This window comes from Labrus bergylta, chromosome 15 (assembly GCF_963930695.1).
Source record: "Labrus bergylta chromosome 15, fLabBer1.1, whole genome shotgun sequence".
In the NCBI taxonomy this organism is placed as follows: Eukaryota; Metazoa; Chordata; class Actinopteri; order Labriformes; family Labridae; genus Labrus; species Labrus bergylta.
Genome location: NC_089209.1, coordinates 1,258,392 through 1,279,705, shown reverse-complemented (window position 1 = coordinate 1,279,705; position 21,314 = coordinate 1,258,392). Strand labels below are relative to the sequence as shown.

The window sequence follows — 21,314 nt, the reverse complement described above, 5'->3', positions numbered from 1 at the left end:
TGTCTGGATTTGATGGTTTTAAAACTGTTTTACCAAAGGTGTTTTTTATTAGAGAAACCCTGCGCTAAAGTCTGTGTGCGAGTGTACAATTCAAGAGTAGTGAGCGGTTGGGAGGGACAGCAGTGAAGCCGTCGGCTGCCTTTCAACTGTGACACACCGAGCGCTTATGATACGTTGATGCTGAAATTGAGAACTTGTTACTGTCTATTTTTTTTTCAGGCAGCTGGCCTGGACTCATCATCCGGCCAGCAGGCCAGTTATAATGTCGAGCCCTGCCTACACATTCATAAACCATCAACATAAGAGAGAAGCAGGTGAAGATAGGAAAATCAAGTTCAAAGAAATTAGGCGTCAAGATGTGAAAGAGAAACGGGGAATATTGTGTCTGGACTAACGAGGTGAGAGTCGACAGGAATGGATGCAACCTTTCAGCCACATGTAGTTCATCAGCTCCTGACCTTTCCTCGTGTTGTTTGTAGTCAAGTCCAACATAAACAGCTGTTCTGTGTTGGCGTGAATGGTCGATAAACTTGTGTTTGGCCTGACATTGTCCCCGTCAGGGCTCGCTGACTCATGGTGCAGAGAGATAGTCCTAACTGTCGCAGTGAGGCAGATTGTGAAGTCTTCTATTGTGTGCAGTGATTCAGAGCTCTGACAGTCTGAACAATACATCAATATTTGACTATCTGCAGGAACACAGTGTTGATAACATGTTAAGCTAAGTCCAACAGCGAGAACACCCCGGATCTGTTAAAGACATTCAGAGAGGAACCTGAACTGTTGGAGTCGCCTTCATATTTATACAAAATGTAATTAGTATTTCAGCGTTTCTCAGCGCTAAAATGCTCTCTGCGTCAGCTGTTATTTTGACGCTGCACTTACAGCACTCTTAGTTGAAAAAACAACGCTGATCTCGTCAATGCCATTTCCCTCTCACTGACCAATCAAAATCAAGAAGGGGCGGGACTTCTGATATCAGCTTTGTCAACAACAATGGCGGACAGTGGCGATTCTAGAGTCTGTTGGGGCCCTAGTGAAAGTTCAATTTGGGGGGGGGGCCTCCAACCAGTGTTCAGCAGGGCGACGAGAGTCAGTGCTGTCAGATGGGGCCCCCTTAGGGAGGTTTCCTGCTGTCATTGCAAAATTTGCACATTTGGGCCCGCTGCTTTGGGTCCCCCTTTTGGTCTGGGTCTCCAACCAGTTGCTTGCAGGACCTACAATTCACTTATCAGACTCTTTTATCCAAAGCGACGTACATCAGAGAGTAAGAACAACACAAGCAAGGATCTAGAAAAAAGGGAACAATGTCAGTAAGAGCAAACGATCAGCTTTGAGTCTGATTGGACACACAGGTGCTGACAGGAAGTGACCAGAGGCAAAGCACAACATTGAGGGCAGTTCTTGAGAGCTCTAATCAGTATAGAAACCATCTTATAAGTCGTCGTTATCAAACAAAAACCATCGTCATCATCATCAATAATATGGAGACCATCATCATTAAGTTAGTAGGTATTCATAAAGAGCTGGGTCTTTAGCTTTTTCTTAAAGGTGCAGAGGGACTCTGCAGATCACATGGAGTTGTCAAACAACGTCCCTGATGGCGGAGGAGACGCTAGTCCGACTCGTCTCTTCGAGGGAATAGTTTCCAGGTGTAGAGCTGCTGCTGATGTCGGGACACGACTACAAATATTAAACACACAACATTCAACTTTATATTATTGTATTATATTATAGATTCAAATACAGCCAAATCGCTCTGCTCCTACAAGATGCTTTCCGATCACTGTGCTTGTTTACATCTGGGTATTAGAGCGAGGAGAGAAGGCCCATTAACAGAGCTATAGGGAGGAGGTTCCTGGTTTGAGTCCCCGTCCTTCAGGAGTCTCTCTGAGTGGAGTCTGCATGTTCTCCTCGTGCATGTGTGGGTTCTCTGTCTTCCTCCTACAGTCCAAAGAATTGCTCGTTAGCTTAACTGGCAACTCTAAATTGTCTGTAGGTGTGAATGTGAGTGTGGCTGGTTGTCTGTCCTGTGATTGGCATGTGAACCCTCCAGGGTGTAACCCCGCCTCTCGCCCAATGACAGCTGGGACTGGCTCCAGACTTCCACGACCCCGAATGGGAAAAGCAGGATAGATGGTGGATTTATGGATGTTTTGTTATGAATAACAAGTGTAGTTGCAAATGTAAAATGTTAACCTTTAAAAATTCTTCCCAGTAAGAATCCATTAGGTAGTGTTCACAACTCGGGGTCATCAGTACCTTCCCGTCCTGTTAGATTTCCTGTTTGACTTTGTGTTGGTATAAAATAGCTTCTCATTGAGTCACCTTTCTAGTGAAATGTTATGACGGTAACATTAAGGATTCTGTTCCTCCATGGGGTGTGGTCTAATATCCCAGCCGTGTTATTTCAGTGATTAGAGGTGACCTCCATTAGTCACTCATTTTGAATGGTGGGACTGGGGCTGAACAAACACATCCTTACCTCCTGAGTAGAGCCTCGGCTCTGCAGTCTGCTATTGTTTCGGAGCTGGTTGCTGAAAACATGGCACTTATCTGGAGGCAGCAGGGGGTTTCTCCATTCACTCTTATCAGCTCAGAGTCGATCTGCTGCCGTCACCTCTCTCTCTGGCTCTTCAGCATTTTCACCCTTCAACATCCTGCCTGCGTATCCTTACCCTATTAACCCCTTTCTACCTCTGATGACTCACTGTCCACTTCTAGCCCTCTACTCTCTTACCATATTTCCTCCAGCCTCTTCAATAATTTTCTTTAACAACTTAACATCCTCCCCTTTTAAACCAATGGATCCCAGCCCCGGCATATTTAGCTGATTTTAGTGTCTCTAAAGCCCCAGTTTCACCAAGCGGTCCGGTTCAGTTTGGCTCAGTACAGTACGCATTTCAGTGGTGATTCAAGAGTCTGTTTGGGCCCGAGGCAAAAATGTACAGGGGCCCCTCCAATGGCGACTCTGACTCCTGGGGGGTGTACATTCAACTCGATCACAGCTAGCGAAACACACACACAGAGACACATTTGGCTGCAATGCTAGTTATGTAAACTAATATTTAAAATGTCCAAAGAAAATGTGCCATTATATACTACTGAAAGTTATGCTATTTAAATATCTCTCCACTGTTGTAGATTAAGGTAATCAGGGGGCCCCCCTTCTGGCCTGGGGCCCCTCAGATATTGCCTGCCCTGCCTGTTGACAAACGGCACCTCTGACGCATTCATTGGCGTCTTCACTGTCAACAAAACACCTCCTATACCATCCAGCAACTCACACCTAGTCCTCCAAATCGTCCATTGACATTTCACAAAATCCGTACATCAAGAGATTGAAGTCTGTAACCATGACAACCAGTTACCCCAATACCCGTGACAATAAAAGGTTTGATTCGGCGCCAAAACTGCGTTAAACAACTGAAAATGATTCCTCTTCCTGTTAAATGTAACTTTAGTCGTTGTTATCGTGTTTATACTGTTAATACACGTGTTGTAATATGTTGTAGTTTGTGTTGTTGAATATATAAACTACATTCACTGCAGCAGAACAAGGTAATCAGGACACTTCCTGTTAGCCAACTAGCTAGCTAGCCTGCTAGCAAAACTATCTGCACTCATAATTGGAACCAAGGAGCGGTCAGCATCGCCATTGTATCAGCAAGCGCCACCAATCAGAGACGTGGCTGTGACACTCTATGATCGTGGGTAGTGTAGTTCTTTTCCTTGATTTCGTGAATAAATCTTGTTCTTAAAACGAGGTTGATATCAGACGAGCTTGTGTCTCCTACAGGAGCATGAACCATCGTTTCACACTCAGGTAGCTCGTGGTCAGTCCACCTGAGATGGTTATGACATCATGGATAATAATCAATCCACTATGGACAAAATGAATGGGATTTTTACTTCAGGAACCAAACTGTTGAGATCTATTGGTGCCCATCTTTACTTCTTCATCTTCACATATATACCCATTTTATATTTAACCGAATTTCTCCCTACCTTATGATCCCCCAAGCTTTTGAAAGTAGTCCACCTCTTGACCACTATGGACCATGACCCATATTTTATTACCCTCACTCCATCAAACTATCTGATGACATGACCACTAATCCATTTTTATATCTCTCTCCATACATTTATTTGACCTCTACCCAGAACATCCAGCACAGGAAGTACGCCCGCTGGAAGGCCACCTACATCCACAACTGTCTGAAGAACGGCGAGACGCCTCAGGCCGGACCCATGGGCATGGACGAGGACGGGGAAGCAGGTGGGACACGCTGATATGCCACTGGAACACAAACACACACATTATGAAAGTACTCTCCATGTTCTCTCTGAGCTTTGCTCTTTAAAGAACGCAGAGGTGCACTTCCTCGTTGGCATGGTTTGGTCTTTGTCTGTGTGTGTGTGTGTGTGTGTGTGTGTGTGTGTGTGTGTGTGTGTGTGTGTGTGTGTGTGTGTGTGTGTGTGTGTGTGTGTGTGTGTGTGTGTGTGTGTGTGTGTGTGTGTGTGTGTGTGTGTGTGTGTGTGTGTGTGTGTGTGTGTGTGTGTGTGTGTGTGTGTGTGTGTGTGTGTGTGTGTGTGGCTTGGGTCTGTATTGTTGTCTCAAGTCTGAGATTGTTACAGGAAAGACCTAAAGTACTCGAGGAGATAAGAAGTGTGCAGAGACAACATTAGTCATGTGATCTGTTCTCTTGTTCACAGGGAGTCTGTGCTCATGTTGGAGAGCAGATTTAATGATTACGTACGGACTGAATAAGAGATCAGTACCATCAAATTAAAGAAAGAAATTCCAAAAACAGACAAAACTAATTTGGCGACACGTATAAAGTAAGGTCTAGACCCGCTCTGTTTGTGAGGTGTCCAAAGAAAACATTTATATAACTTGTTGCTATGTAAATTAGAGGTGGGAAAAAAATCGATTTATGTATAAACAGAGATTCTCTAATTAATAATATTTAATTTTCTTGTAGTTCTGGTCTTTGGTTGAGTTCTGGTCTTTGGTTGAGTTCTGGTCTTTGGTTGAGTTCTGGTCTTTGATTGAGTTCTGGTATTTGATTGAGTTCTGGTCTTTGATTGAGTTCTGGTCTTTGGTTGAGTTCTGGTCTTTGATTGAGTTCTGGTATTTGATTGAGTTCTGGTCTTTGGTTGAGTTCTGGTTTTTGGTTGAGTTCTGGTCTTTGATTGAGTTCTGGTCTTTGATTGAGTTCTGGTCTTTGGTTGAGTTCTGGTCTTTGATTGAGTTCTGGTCTTTGGTTGAGTTCTGGTCTTTGGTTGAGTTCTGGTCTTTGATTGAGTTCTGGTATTTGATTGAGTTCTGGTCTTTGGTTGAGTTCTGGTCTTTGATTGAGTTCTGGTCTTTGATTGAGTTCTGGTATTTGATTGAGTTCTGGTCTTTGATTGAGTTCTGGTCTTTGGTTGAGTTCTATTTGGTTGAGTTCAGGGGCGTTTCTAGGTTTCTGAAACATCCGGGGCTTAGCCCAAAGAGAAATGGCAAATGTGTGCATGCGCTGTTACCATGGAAACGTTTACCAACCCCGCGAAACTCAGCCGTGTAGTGATTTAACAAAAATTATGTTTTAGCTTATTTTATTTTGGTTTTAGATCAATTTAAACATTCAGGAGTTCAGTTCCCCAAAATGTTTTAATTACGTTTATGGTTAGAAAGAAGACCGTTATATTCACCTTACTTACCTTAATGTTGGCTAAAAGCTAACACTGCTAGTTATAAACATAGCCAGACACAGGCATCTGAGTAACGGAGTTAAAATGTATTCTCTAACTATAAACTGGTAACGGTTAAAACATGTTACATTTTACAGCTCAACAATCATGTTAGGGTAACTAGTGGCAGGTTAACATTTATTATTTAATGGGAAAAACTGTTCGTTGTCACTCAGTTTACACAGCTAAGGTTAGTATTAACGGCTGACCAGCAGTTAGCATCGTTACTTTAGCTGACAATATAGTACCAGTAGGCTAACGGTGCACAGAGGATGTATTTTCTCGGATGTGTAAACTCATATCAGATATCATGTCCATAGATAATGGTTTAACAGTTGAAACAACTAAAACGTCGTGTTTCACAGTTGATCAGTTGGTAGATTGCTGGATAAACACGTCTACTCACCTCACAGGACGGAACAGAACTGCCGTTTCTCTGCTGTGACCTAGAATGTGACGGTAAATTTGACAGCGGTGCGCTCAGGGACACTCGGAAATTCCACGGTTGAATACGGAGATTTTGTTGCTCTGTTGTCATGCGGTAAACGAGGGGCGTTCAAGGACCATCGGAAAGTTGAATTTTTATTTTATTTTTATTATTTTTTTTAAATTATATTCGGGGCTGATTAAATAATATCCTGGGCTTCATCCCCAAACAAAACAGCCTAGTGACACCACTGGTTGAGTTATAGTATTTGATTGAGTTCAGGTATTTGATTGAGTTCAGGTATTTGATTGAGTTCTGGTATTTAGTTGAGTTCTGGTATTTGGTTGAGTTCAGGTATTTAGTTGAGTTCTGGTATTTAGTTGAGTTCTGGTATTTGATTGAGTTCTGGTATTTGGTATTTTATTGAGTTCTGGTATTTGGTATTTGATTGAGTTCTGGTACTTGATTGAGTTCTGGTATTTGGTATTTGATTGAGTTCTGGTATTTGATTGAGTTCAGGTTTTTAGTTGAGTTCTGGTATTTGATTGAGTTCTGGTATTTAGTTGAGTTGTAGTTTTTGTTTGAGTTCTGGTTTTTGATTGAGTTCTGGTATTTAGTTGAGTTCTAGTTTTTGTTTGAGTTCTGGTTTTTGATTGAGTTCTGGTATTTAGTTGAGTTCTAGTTTTTGTTTGAGTTCTGGTTTTTGATTGAGTTCTGGTATTTAGTTGAGTTCTGGTTTTTGATTGAGTTCTGGTATTTGGTTGAGTTATAGTATTTGATTGAGTTCTGGTTTTTGATTGAGTTCTGGTATTTGGTTGAGTTCTGGTTTTTGATTGAGTTCTGGTATTTAGTTGAGTTGTAGTTTTTGTTTGAGTTCTGGTTTTTGATTGAGTTCTGGTATTTAGTTGAGTTCTAGTTTTTGTTTGAGTTCTGGTTTTTGATTGAGTTCTGGTATTTAGTTGAGTTCTAGTTTTTGTTTGAGTTCTGGTTTTTGATTGAGTTCTGGTATTTAGTTGAGTTCTGGTTTTTGATTGAGTTCTGGTATTTGGTTGAGTTATAGTATTTGATTGAGTTCTGGTTTTTGATTGAGTTCTGGTATTTGGTTGAGTTCTGGTTTTTGATTGAGTTCTGGTATTTAATTGAGTTCTGGTTTTTGATTGAGTTCTGGTATTTAATTGAGTTCAGGTATTTGATTGAGTTCTGGTATTTAGTTGAGTTCTGGTATTTGGTTGAGTTCAGGTATTTAGTTGAGTTCTGGTATTTAGTTGAGTTCTGGTATTTGATTGAGTTCTGGTATTTGGTATTTTATTGAGTTCTGGTATTTGGTATTTGATTGAGTTCTGGTACTTGATTGAGTTCTGGTATTTGGTATTTGATTGAGTTCTGGTATTTGATTGAGTTCAGGTTTTTAGTTGAGTTCTGGTATTTGATTGAGTTCTGGTATTTAGTTGAGTTGTAGTTTTTGTTTGAGTTCTGGTTTTTGATTGAGTTCTGGTATTTAGTTGAGTTCTAGTTTTTGTTTGAGTTCTGGTTTTTGATTGAGTTCTGGTATTTAGTTGAGTTCTAGTTTTTGTTTGAGTTCTGGTTTTTGATTGAGTTCTGGTATTTAGTTGAGTTCTGGTTTTTGATTGAGTTCTGGTATTTGGTTGAGTTATAGTATTTGATTGAGTTCTGGTTTTTGATTGAGTTCTGGTATTTGGTTGAGTTCTGGTTTTTGATTGAGTTCTGGTATTTAGTTGAGTTGTAGTTTTTGTTTGAGTTCTGGTTTTTGATTGAGTTCTGGTATTTAGTTGAGTTCTAGTTTTTGTTTGAGTTCTGGTTTTTGATTGAGTTCTGGTATTTAGTTGAGTTCTAGTTTTTGTTTGAGTTCTGGTTTTTGATTGAGTTCTGGTATTTAGTTGAGTTCTGGTTTTTGATTGAGTTCTGGTATTTGGTTGAGTTATAGTATTTGATTGAGTTCTGGTTTTTGATTGAGTTCTGGTATTTGGTTGAGTTCTGGTTTTTGATTGAGTTCTGGTATTTAATTGAGTTCTGGTTTTTGATTGAGTTCTGGTATTTAATTGAGTTCTGGTTTTTGATTGAGTTCTGGTATTTGATTGAGTTCTGGTATTTGGTTGAGTTCGAGTATTTGGTTGAGTTCTGGTTTTTGATTGAGTTCTGGTATTTAATTGAGTTCTGGTTTTTGATTGAGTTCTGGTATTTGATTGAGTTCTGGTTTTTGATTGAGTTCTGGTATTTGGTTGAGTTCGAGTATTTGGTTGAGTTCAGGTCGTTGGTTGTGTTCTGGTCTTGTTCTGGTTGTGTTGACAGTATTTGTTTAACATGTGTCCTATTGTTTGGATGTGGGACTACAGTATTGTGGTATTTGATAGCAGGCCCACTGTAAAGCAGTCTGAAGGCCGTGCTGGACCTCCATGTGCTGATGTGAGTGAGAAAGTGCTGATATTTATTTTATAACTCTGTTCCCCTCATATCCAGCGCGGAGCCGTTCTGAGTCTCTGACCTTTCTCACATTGAAAAGCTCCGACTTCCACCATAAAACGTAACCTTTAGGAGGAAGAGAGCTCGGGAAAACACCAGCAGGTCTCCGACTGACTGACTGGATGAGTTAGACAAAGTGGCTCTGAGCGACGTGGTGGGAAAACAAACTAAAGCTTTGTGTTTGACTTTGATGGGGGAGTTTAACACTTTATCAGCGAGCGATTTGAAACCGATTAGAAGCTCTGAATGAAGGTTTTCTGATGTTTAAGCTGTCGTCTTTCTCAAAGCCCACCAGCATCTCTCTCTTGGCAGGCGGTAATTTAACTCGACGTCTGCCTTTGGTTAAATCTAAAGAAGTGTTTTTCATTCTTTGTCACTGAAACAAACCACAAACACTCTTCAGCTGACCTCAGTGCACCACTAAAGACGTACAAGGTGAGTTTGAAATGGTTTATGTAAACGATGTTCCCTCTCATTGGGAACAATAGAGCGGTGCTTTTTGTTTCCAGCTTTCAAATACACTCCCTCAGTAGCTAATTATCCCCCTCAGCAGTGTCAAAGTTTGTACCAACCCATATTCAAATATCCATTTTAGCAGCAGGAATTAGCATGTTTAAAGCCTGAAAAACGAATGAGATCTGAATAGCTCATGTCACTTATCACATTAAGGCTCAGAGTTATGCATAAACAGGGGCGTGGCTGATCTGGCCGACATGTGAGCATGTTGTTGTTTGCTGTCTGGAGAATTAAGAGCCTCCTTAGCTCCACCTCAGCACAGAATGTTAGTTTGAGTCAGCATTTCCAATATCATACCTGCCATCGAATTGCTTCAAAACTTCACTTCAGTAACCGACTGGTTACCTCATGCAGACTACATCCGCCAGGAAAGCCTCTTAGAGATTAGGAATCATTGACGTTTAAAGGAGACATATTCTGAAGAATCCACTTCTACAGTGTTTCTGAACATGTATCTGGGTAACCTGAGAGTCTACTGACCCACAACATGTGAAATAAACCCATCCAGTCCTTTGTTTGTGGTCTGCATAAGTCTTACAACACAGAGAAAAATGCTCTGTTTCAAATGTGCTCTCCTTGTGATGTCACAGTGGGATTCTTGTGAAAAAAAGAATCCCCTCCCCTCCCCTGGTATTTCCACCCATGGACTCCACCCCCAGCCTAGAGCAAAACTTTTGCGCAGGTCAGCCATTTTTATTCTCTACAGAGGAGTGATGTCTACAGGGAAAACTAAGGGGGGGGGGGGGGGTCATTACATTTAAAGAGACACACACACCAAAACGGAGCGTTCTGAGAGAGCTGGTTTATACAGGGTCACAAACCTCCTCTGGTGCTTGATTCATGTTATATTTTGACCAAAGCACAGCACAGATGTTTCATTTAGACCACAGGGGGACTGTTTGAAAAGGTGGAGGAGGGGACTGTTTGAAAAGGTGGAGGAGGAGGACTGTTTGAAAAGGTGGAGGAGGGGACTGTTTGAAAAGGTGGAGGGGACTGTTTGAAGAGGTGGAGGAGGGGACTGTTTGAAAAGGTGGAGGAGGAGGACTGTTTGAAAAGGTGGAGGAGGGGACTGTTTGAAAAGGTGGAGGAGGACTGTTTGAAAAGGTGGAGGAGGGGACTGTTTGAAGAGGTGGAGGAGGGGACTGTTTGAAAAGGTGGAGGAGGGAACTGTTTGAAAAGGTGGAGGAGGGGACTGTTTGAAAAGGTGGAGGAGGGGACTGTTTGAAAAGGTGGAGGAGGACTGTTTGAAAAGGTGGAGGAGGGGACTGTTTGAAAAGGTGGAGGAGGGGACTGTTTGAAGAGGTGGAGGAGGACTGTTTGAAGAGGTGGAGGAGGAGGACTGTTTGAAAAGGTGGAGGAGGAGGACTGTTTGAAAAGGTGGAGGAGGACTGTTTGAAGAGGTGGAGGAGGGGACTGTTTGAAAAGGTGGAGGAGGGAACTGTTTGAAAAGGTGGAGGAGGACTGTTTGAAGAGGTGGAGGAGGACTATTTAAAAAGGTGGAGGAGGACTGTTTGAAAAGGTGGAGGAGGAGGACTGTTTGAAGAGGTGGAGGAGGACTATTTAAAAAGGTGGAGGAGGGGACTGTTTGAAAAGGTGGAGGAGGGGACTGTTTGAAGAGGTGGAGGAGGGGACTGTTTGAAGAGGTGGAGGAGGGGACTGTTTGAAAAGGTGGAGGAGGAGGACTGTTTGAAAAGGTGGAGGAGGGGACTGTTTGAAAAGGTGGAGGAGGACTGTTTGAAAAGGTGGAGGAGGGGACTGTTTGAAAAGGTGGAGGAGGAGGACTGTTTGAAGAGGTGGAGGAGGGGACTGTTTGAAAAGGTGGAGGAGGGGACTGTTTGAAGAGGTGGAGGAGGGGACTGTTTGAAGAGGTGGAGGAGGGGGGGATAATATTTCCCCTTTAAAAAACCTGAAGTGTAGCTTAGAGTTTAATGTGTTAGCTTTGACTGACGTCAAACCACAGCGCTCTGTTTGGCGGTTTGTGCGATTATCTTGATAATTCCAGGACTCCTGTGACTCCAGCCATGTTTATAATTTATACCGGGCCTCGTGGGACTCTGCAGCATCTGGACTCATTTTCAGATTTCACTTTGAGGGCTGGAGTTGCGTCAGGAGGACCGGACAGAGCCGCGTGTTAACGTGAACTCCTCTGGGCTTCCAGATGTTTTTGTCTCTAAACTCTAAACTCTAAACGCACTTCTCATGTCAGTGAACTCGTGTTGATGAACTCTCTTCTTTAATAAAGACCATCTGCTCATCCACGCCCGCTCACACCTCTAACATGTGTGTGTGTTTGACCCCAACATCACCTGCTCAGCCGTGACATCACTTCAGAGAACCCACAGCTGCACATGTACAGTAACCACACACACACATACACACTGTATCTGCAGGTGTGTGTGTAGTCCTGTCCTCGTACATCACTCACACACATTCACACCCTCTGATCAGGCCTTGTCTCCCAGGATGCATTAGGGTCTGTGTGTCAGTGATGACTTCATGATAGCTTATTCCCACTGATGGATAACAACGCCAGCACACAGCTGATATCATCCACCCAGTGTGTGTGTGTGTGTGTGTGTGTGTGTGTGTGTGTGTGTGTGTGTGTGTGTGTGTGTGTGTGTGTGTGTGTGTGTGTGTGTGTGTGTGTGTGTGTGTGTGTGTGTGTGTGTGTGTGTGTGTGTGTGTGTGTGTGTGTGTGTGTGTGTGTGTGTGTAGCGTTGTTCCCTCTCTGACATCATCATGTAAGCATGATGGCTGTTGTTGTAAATCCTGTAGAAACAAAATGATTCTGGGAGGTGGGGATCAGTTTGTTTTTGACCTGCTGCAGAGACTCTCCGGGACACTCTCGGGTCAAGAGGATTAACAGTTAGAGGCCAAGCTCTGATCTTAAAACACACCTGCACAGGCTGCACACCAGGGTTCAAAGGTTAAGTCAAACGTAATGGGTATTAAAAGGTGAACTCTCTTTAGAGTATGAAAAGTGTGAGGAAACACTCTCGGCCCGTGCTGTATGCATCAAATCTGACTGCAGGTTCTAGCAGTTGCAGAAATGGATTAAATAAATATGTAAAAACTGTATAAAAGATGGACGTATAGTCTCAGTGATGTCACCAATTGGATTCTTAAGATGTGTTCAGAAGCCCAGCGATGGCGAACCGCCATATTGGAAACGGTTTGTTATTAAAATGGTCGCTCCTCTCGTCTGAGAGCAGTCGAGTCAAACTCTCCGCTTGTAAAAAAAAAACCTGTTGAACCGCAATGCATGATGGGATATATTGCTCGGATAGTGACCATCGGCTGTACACTAATTTTCAAAATGCATTGTGGGATACATTGAGTATGACCATACTCACTCAGAATTCGGACAGCACTTACAAAATGGCGTGCTCACTATATGGTGAATATATCGTGAGAGATTTCAGCTATTGGCTCCGCTTGGTCAAACGTTGGCCCCTTTGTTCATCTGGGTCTAAAGCAAAACCTGCAAAAACCAGTCTCACACCTGCGCCTGGGGACTGGTATTGGTGATGGTGATGGAGCAATCTTTTCTACATCAGAAACCGTTATGTCTCCATTCATTGGTGTTTCCATGGTAACAGTTCAAATCAAGGCTGCAGAGACGCTGCGCGAATTAGATTATCTCACTTCTTTCAAATCTTTTTTTTTGTTTGTTTTTTATTCATGAAAGATGAAAGAAAACGATGAAAAGTGACCGAAGAACACAAATATGATTTATTCAATGAAAAGCTAAATTTAGGGAAGGCAAGGTAGGAGCATTTGGCTTGCTCTTGCTTTGGCTTTGAGCAGAGGTTCACTGAACCGCCAATTACAGTTCATCCTCTGATATAGTAGTAGTAATCATTTATTTTGGTCACAAGAAAAAACAAAAGGTGTAGGCTGAAGCTTCATCTTATTACACCTCCCCTTGTTACAAATCACACACGACTAGTTTGGTTACAAAAAAAGAACATATCAGAACAAAATTTGTTCCAAGAATTTATTTCAAAACAAATAAAACAAACAAAAAGCAAAACAGAAGTCACACTCACAAAAAATAATCAAAGGACCTTTTATATTTGTAGTATAAGTTTGTTATAAGTATTCCACAAGTTAACCCCTTGTACCGAAATACACCTGTTCTTTATGTTTGTCCTTACCTTTTTTTTTTATACACACCTGTTCCCCTTAGTTCATACCGGCTCGCTCTTGTTTAAAAAAACCTCTGAATACTGTTGGGAAGCATTTATACTCTTTGGTTAAAATGTGATTTGGAAAATCGACATGACCTGGACATTCAAGTCTGGAGAATTCTGGATTTCTGAAATGGAAACTGTGTAGGAACCCTGGAACCATGTCTAAAACCAGATCAGTTAATATCCGGGTCTCAGCTCTGGTTCTGTCTCTCCTCGGGACAAAACTCTGACTCTTCTTCATTTAGTCTGACGGGTGTGTTGGAGCAGACGCCGCGTCCTGCAGTGATATGAACCAGTTGAAGTGTCTTAATTAACCCCTGGAGAGCACAGTGACTGTGACACACTCTCACCAATATGGCAGAGACACTTACAGAAAGACCATTGTCTCTCAGCAGCTGTAGTCTGACTTTCCATTGGCTGGGAGGGGGGACGGGTTTAGCAAGAGGAAAGGAATGGATGAGGGGAGGGGAGGTGTGGAAAGAGGAGGTTTGGGGGGCAGGGAGAAAATCTTCCAGTGCTGAGTCGTAAAAATACAAAAGTATGCGTCCAGTGAGCCAGTTTTCATGACACACATGAGGCAGGAGGAATCAGAGAATTTAAAAAAAGAAGAGACAGGCAGCCAATGAGAGAGCTGGGTTTGAATACCAGCAATAACCTCTAGAAACTTACATTCCAGTTTTCAAACTGGATGATAAAGTAAAGAAACATCCAACAAAACTTCTTTTTGTATTAAATGTGCTGAGTGAAGAGCGTCCAGCAGGAAGACAGCGCTGTGTAAAGCATTCTTTAATGGATCTTAGACACCAATCTGACATCATTTAAAACATTTTAAACTCCTGGACTGAAACCAAATCAGACTTTTGTCAGTAGGATCATGATTGGCTGTCACACCAACATGTAAGACAAACATCAGCACATAGGAGTGACTCTAAACTTCTGGAGAATTAGCCCACACAGCCGTTTTGGACGCCCCTCGGTTTGTCAGATATGAGAGCAGTTATCAGGTCAACAGGTGTTGCAGTGATGGAAGCGGTCAAGAGAAGTGGTTCAGATAGAAGTGATTGTACCCGACCTAAAAAGCCTCTGCATGTTTCTAATAAGCTCCACGAGCAGAAACGTGCTCAAACTAGGATCAATATTGGAGATGCTTTTGAAAAATGGAGAGAGGTTAGAACACAGAAAGGTTTACAGACCCATGCAGAGCTGGATAAACACTGAAGCTTCAGAGTCCACCACATGGTGACCTGAGTGAGCATCCACTCTAGAGAGGAGGGGGGAGACAGCTCTCTATGATGTTTAGAATTTAGACTGCAGTACCCATTTTAAACACTAGGGGTCAGAGTTACATACTGCTCCTTTAAAGGGGGGAGCAGTCGTAGGTTGGCTGGTCTGATGGAGGACTCTGAGGCCACAGTGGAAATGTTCATAATAATTAGGAGCTTAGCCAGACCCATTGAAAGCTGAGACCAGAACGTCCCTGCTGATACACTGGGACGATTCCCAGCTTCAAACACTTAAAAGAGCAGCTGGATGGCTCCTGACAGACACCGACTGTCTGACTGAGCAAAAGCAGAGCTCAGAAGTCTTTGTACGAAGTGCCCTTTGGCAAGACACTCACACTAATCGTCCCAGTGGAGCAGCAGAAGAAAACTGTGAATCATCCTTAAAGGATGTCACTTAAGGGGGGCGGGAAGTGCGTTCTTTTTTTCCTTACAACCCAGAGTGTCTGCTTTGTTTCGAAATTCAACTGACACTTTAGATTTTAAAAACCCACCAAATGAACAGTTGATTATTTTGATCAGCTGAGTTCTGCCCCAACACACCAACCAGCCTGAGTCTGCAGCCCGCTTCACAAAGTTTGCTGACCAGACGCTGCCATTGGTCGTGCTGCACGCAGTCATAACTCCTCCAGTCCCAGTTTTTCATCTAAACCACTTTCTGACTGAGCGTCTCTGAATGTGATTTATTCACTCTGCTGTCGTTCGGTTTCATCTCAATCTCATGAATTCTGATCTTTCCACTTGAACCTTTCTGACCTCACCGTCATCTGATGTGCTTTAAGACTGAAACGTCTGCACCAAATATCGATTTCTTGTGCACCAAAAAGTTTGATTTCTAAGGATTCACATCTCGTTTATTATCCAGTGCTGACACTTTCTGTGTTTTCAGGGTTGAACATTTAGAGCTTGAATGCGATCAAATGGAGTGATTTATGTGAGAGATTGGACCCAAACCAGGCTCAGTGAGCTGGAACATCAGGGAGAGTTTTAAGAATGAACTTGTTGCAAAACGTCCAAATAAATCCTTTCCACCTGAATGGGGAGAGAAACAAGGCAACGGGAGGAGCTCTAACACAGTCAGGGGTCAAACACTAGGGACACATATGAGTGTTGGTAAAGTGTATTCTGCATAACTGGTCTTCAACCTTCCTAAAAGAGCACATGTCACTCCGCTGTTCATCTCCTCACACTGGCTCCCAGTTACTGCTCACTTACAAAACAGCGACAAAAACGTCTCCTTACTTTAACTCTCTGATCCAGGTCTACACTCCCTCCCCCCCACTACGCTCTGCCAATGAAAGGCGTCTGATCCAACCTTCACAACAGGGTCCTAAGTCTCTGACTGGACTCTTCTCCTCTGTCGCCCCCCGGTGGTGGAATGAACTTCCAAACTCCATGTGATCTGCAGAGTCCCTCTGCACCTTTAAGAAAAAGCTAAAGACCCAGCTCTTTCATGAATACCTACTAACTTAATGATGATGGTCTCCATATTATTGATGATGATGATGGTAATGACGATGGTTTTTGTTTGATAACGACGACTTATAAGATGGTTTCTATACTGATTAGAGCTCTCAAGAACTGCCCTCAATGTTGTGCTTTGCCTCTGGTCACTTCCTGTCAGCACCTGAGTGTCCAATCAGACTCAAAGCTGATCGTTTGCTCTTACTGACATTGTTCCCTTTTTTCTAGATCCTTGCTTGTGTTGTTCTTACTCTCTGATGTACGTCGCTTTGGATGAAAGTGTCTGCTAAGTGAATTGTAGAATTCTAGCATAACAAGTGACCTTTAAACCATCCTCACCCTCCTCCTCTTTCTCTTTGTCTGACAGACGAGTACGGAGCCGAGGGGTTCTCCGCTCAGGGTTTCTCACACGGGGGCTCCGTCAGAGGAGGACCTCCGTCAGACACCTACGAGGACCAGGACCGGGGTCTGGGTCCAGGTCCCGCCCCGGGGATCGGCTTCTCACCCGGCCCAGGACCGGGCGCATCGGGAGCCCCCAACACCAACTCCAACTACAACAACATCCACATCCCGCCGGGAGCCCATGCCCCGGCCAACACTCCGGCCGAGCTGCCTCCCCCCTCAGGTCAGCGTCGTTCTCCAAAATCTTACAGTAGGATGCAGAGGATTTCCTTGAAGGTGGAGAGTGTGTGTGGGGGGGAGGGGGGTAACCACCTGTCATCACATTAATAAATATAGAATAATGGTCGGTGTTAGCTGCGTTTCCGGCTCCTCATTGTTCTCTGATTATGAACTATCTGAGCTGAACGCCACGGTCCCCCTCCTTCCCGCTAATTTCCCCTGATAACAGAGAGTACGTGACGGCCTTTCAATAACACACCACCCCAAGAGACTCCCTCACACACAGAGCGTGTGTGTGTGTGTGTGTGTGTGTGTGTGTGTGTGTGCGTGTGTGTGTGTGTGTGTGTGTGTGTGTGTGTGTGTGTGTGTGTGTGTGTGTGTGTGTGTGTGTGTGTGTGTGTGTGTGTGTGTGTGTGTGTGTGTGTGTGTGTGTGTGTGTGTGTGTGTGTGTGTGTGTGTGTGTGTGTGTCTGTGTCTCTGTGTCTGTGTGTCCTTTTAGAGGCGTTGCTCTTGTGTAAATATTTGCAGATGTCCTGTGGAGGAGTGAGGCTCATATCTGTGATCTAAACTATTACTGATTCATTATATATCATGAAGAACAGGCCGACGTACAGATCTGTATGTGTACACACACACACACACACACACACTTAATTGTTCCCCTGTGACAAAGACAAAAGAGTTTCTGCAACTCATCGTGCTCATGAGGTTGAGGAAGCATAGATATTGTTTCCCGAGTGGAACGACGGACACCTAACAAAGAGTGTGTGTGTGTGTGTGTGTGTGTGTGTGTGTGTGTGTGTGTGTGTGTGTGTGTGTGTGTGTGTGTGTGTGTGTGTGTGTGTGTGTGTGTGTGTGTGTGTGTGTGTGTGTGTGTGTGTGTGTGTGTGTGTGTGTGTGTCAGTTAAGGTGATCAAGATTACACAAAAAGCTGGCAACACAAAACACATAACACACACTTTTTCCCACACACACATCCATTTGGCGTTTATTCTCTAAAAAGAGGAAGTCATGAAGGAAAGTGAGTGACGATAGGGTGACCTGTGTGTGTGTGTGTGTGTGTGTGTGTGTGTGTGTGTGTGTGTGTGTGTGTGTGTGTGTGTGTGTGTGTGTGTGTGTGTGTGTGTGTGTGTGTGTGTGTGTGTGTGTGTGTGTGTGTGTGTGTGTGTGTGTGTGTGTGTGTGTGCTGATAGCGACGGACAGTTATCGATCACAGTTTGATGATATCTTCAGTGTGTGGGAAACGGAGCCCGGCTGTGAGGCTGTGTTGGTTCATTTACATTTTTGCGCCCACATGTATCAGACTCATAAACAGCTGATTTATGTATTTATTTATTTTTAACACCACTCCTTTTAACCTTTCATAACATCATTATTCATGACCTATACATCATGCTTTTTAATGTATCTCACAAGTTAACTGGAACGGTGAATCTTTAGCATTACTTAGTGCTAATCTGTCGTGCATCATTTGTTATGGTGACAGGCTTCACTCTCTCAGGACTCTTTGATTTCCTCTTTGGATGTTGATATTTGACGTGTGTGTTTTGTTTGTTTTTTGCTGTCATTCATGCGAGCTGTGTGCGCATGGATGCTTTTTTTTACACTAATGTTTGTTGTGTTCAAATTGTGCTGTTTGATTGTCGTAACTGTGAGTGTTGGGTTTTTTTTTTTTTTAACCATCAGCAGTTAAACCCGTGCCTGTGCCCCGATCTCTGCCGTCTGTCGACCCCACACTGCTCAACGCCCAGCAGCAGGGTGAGAACACACACACCCAAACACACACACTCACACACACACACACAGTTTCTTTTTTCCAGCTGTGTGTCTTTATTTTTAATTAACCTACAAAGATTTCATGTGACAGCTGCAGCTCGGCCCCTAATGTAGATAAGTTGAATATTGTCCTGCAGATCACCGTGACAACAGGAAAATGCACAAACAAAAAAAGACCTTAGATCTACTGTAATGACGGCAGGATTTCAGTCTGTACGGACTCAGTTTGGGAACTTGAGGGTCACCGATTCAAGCCCTGTTACGGACCATGTCTGGATATTGGCCAGGACGCTGGAGAGGTGCCAGGTCCCTTCCAGAGCACTGCCCTTGAACAAGGCACTGAACCCCAAACTGCTCATGCACTCTTTCATGTGCAGCCTTCACTCTGCCATCTCTCCATTAGTGCATGTCCATAGGATCATGTTTGTGCATGTGTGTATTTCAGTCTACAGTATGTGTGTGTGGCATGTTTAACAACAGAGTGAAAAAGTGGAGCTCCCCAGTGCATGCTGGGACGCCTCTAAATACCTGCTCATAGAACTGCTCATAGAAGTGCACAAATCTCTATTTATAGCCGTTTTCACATCGGCACTCCTGGAAATCCTCCTTACCTGGTTGTTCACACATGCACCTCATAGCAGATTTCAAATATCTGCTGAGCTCTAACTGATGTTGTGACACTGAACGAGAACATGATGACGGTCGCCGTCTGACTCGGTCATCTATCTGTCTTGAAACCTATCATTACAACCACAGCGCACTAACGCCACCGCCACCTCGCTGCTGTCTACACTATCATTAGCGTCTGGTGGTTAGCCGCAGAGAGAGAGTGAAAGCGAGGGGAGGAGAGGGGAGAAGGGTTCTTCATGCTTTTCCTATAATTCACACCTCATTACTATTTCCCTCCTGTGACGGCAGGTTATTGAGAGGAAACAAGTTACTGATGGTTTATAATTATAACTTTAGTTTTTGTTTTAAATCTTCCAGAATCCTTTTCTCTTGTATCCCGCAGCTTTTCCATGGGCACGATCAGTTTTAGTCGAAACAGCCAATCAATTCAAGCAGGAGTCTTGTCATTTCTTTTAAGGTGCAACGTCATAGGAAGGAGGTCAAGAGCTCTATGATTGCTCAAATCCAAATTTTTCTGCTTATTTTATGTGGTGCCCCGTGTGAGGCAGCCCCGCTCCACAGTCGCTCCCAGCTGTGTATCCATCAGATGTGCTCAGGTGTTTTTGGAGCCGCCCAGCCTAGGGCGACGCATCTCTGTGTTATCAACCCTACCACAGGTGCTCTTTCTGATTCTTTCTGAAGAAGAAGGTTGTGTCCGTCATCATCTCATCACATGTTTGACTCTCTTATAAAAGGGTCCTCAACACTTAAGCCTGGCGTAGATTGTATACGATTGTACGCACTGCTGAAATACACACACCTGCAAACACGCTCTCTCACACACTCTGCATCATCGTTAAACACAAGCTAAATAGCACTTTAATCATAACAAATGTTCCCTGTCAGCTGAAGGTCTGCAGATATTTCCTGCCAACGTCTCTTTCATGATCGGAGGGAGAAAGCTGATTAAACAGGCATGCACTTTTGTAGACACAATCAGGGTAAAAAAGCCAAAGGTTGGTTGATCCAACACAACATTTACTCAACACACAAGGACACAGACAATTTGCCATTGCAGCGATCGACAAGCAATTCTTAAAAGTGCCCTACTACTGATTTGATCACCGGAGTGGACAAAGGGTTTCCATACAGCCATGACAGCCTGATTCACGTTCTACAGACTGAAACAACTTTGTGTCAGTAAAGACTCGTCATGTTGCCTCGTCAGCGTGTCATAGATGATCCTCCCATGAGTATTGAAGACATTTTCAGGACTCAGGATTAGTATGCACGCTCAGCATAACCCTGAAATGTGATAAATATGTTTCATGAATAATGCAACCTCTTTAATTTAATCCAGCCTTCACATTGAGAAAACCAGAGTGTGATAAGCTGAGCGACTCAGGCAGCTTCATCTGTTAAAGTGTAAAAGTCTGTTGTAGGAATAAATGAAGCCAGAGTCGGAGAACGCTGCTCACAGCCCTCCTTTAAAAATGACCCAGTCAGAAATGTTTTCATTCATCAGTTTAGTTTAGTTAGCAGCTCGCCATCTTTCCTTCTTTCTTCTGTCCTGATTGTCATGTGACACAACGCATGAGAACATCAAATGTACCCCGTTCATCTGAAACCTTTAAGCCCTGTGACCAGCTGGGCATTCCTTTTGGTGGGGTCAGAACAGCGCTGGCTGTGGGCTCAGCGCTTGGATGGAGCGTTGTGAATAAAAGGTCTCTCACCGTTGAGCGCTGTGATTTCAGGCGGTCGCACATCTCATTTATTATTTTCTCGCTTCGTTTTTCTACTGTGTTCTCTCCTCCTCCTCCTCCTCCTCCTCCTGGTCCCATCTCTGGGAATTTGCCGTCAGCACATTCGTTGGTCTTTCCCATCTTTTTTTATACGAGGGGGAGAAATGAGCCGAGGGATTAGAGGCTTATGGTGCAACATTATTCAATCATTATTTCCCCCCGTTCTGCTGCAGGACGTTTTTAAGGAGCAAGCGAGCGTGTTTAAGAGCCTCACTCAACCAGGAGAGACGTTATCTACTGCTCATAGTGGAGTCCAGGAGGTCCCAGCATGTTGACCTCAGAGCAGGAGAATCATTCAGTGTCTTCGTTATTTCATGAACTCGCTTAGAGGAGATCTGTCTGTGTGGATCTAAAGATGATATATGACAAGTCTTTACACTGAAAAACCTAAACGTATTCAAAGTGGACCAGA

The 21,314-nt window shown here is 43.5% G+C and overlaps 1 protein-coding gene across 3 annotated transcripts in view; it reads left to right on the top strand.

Annotated features, from left to right (window-relative positions):
- The window catches only part of vta1 (vesicle (multivesicular body) trafficking 1), a 58,178-nt gene that overhangs the window by 31,898 nt on the left and 4,966 nt on the right, over positions 1 to 21,314 (top strand). Inside the window, exons 5-7 of one of the 3 annotated variants that reach the window (XM_065963921.1) lie at positions 4,162 to 4,276; positions 16,462 to 16,719; positions 18,405 to 18,473. In XM_065963921.1, coding sequence (XP_065819993.1) covers positions 4,162 to 4,276; positions 16,462 to 16,719; positions 18,405 to 18,473 — 442 coding nt within the window. Of the gene's footprint in view, positions 1 to 4,161; positions 4,277 to 16,461; positions 16,720 to 18,401; positions 18,474 to 21,314 lie in introns of all 3 variants that reach the window. The other 2 variants (XM_065963920.1, XM_065963922.1) reach the window with 2 other exon arrangements.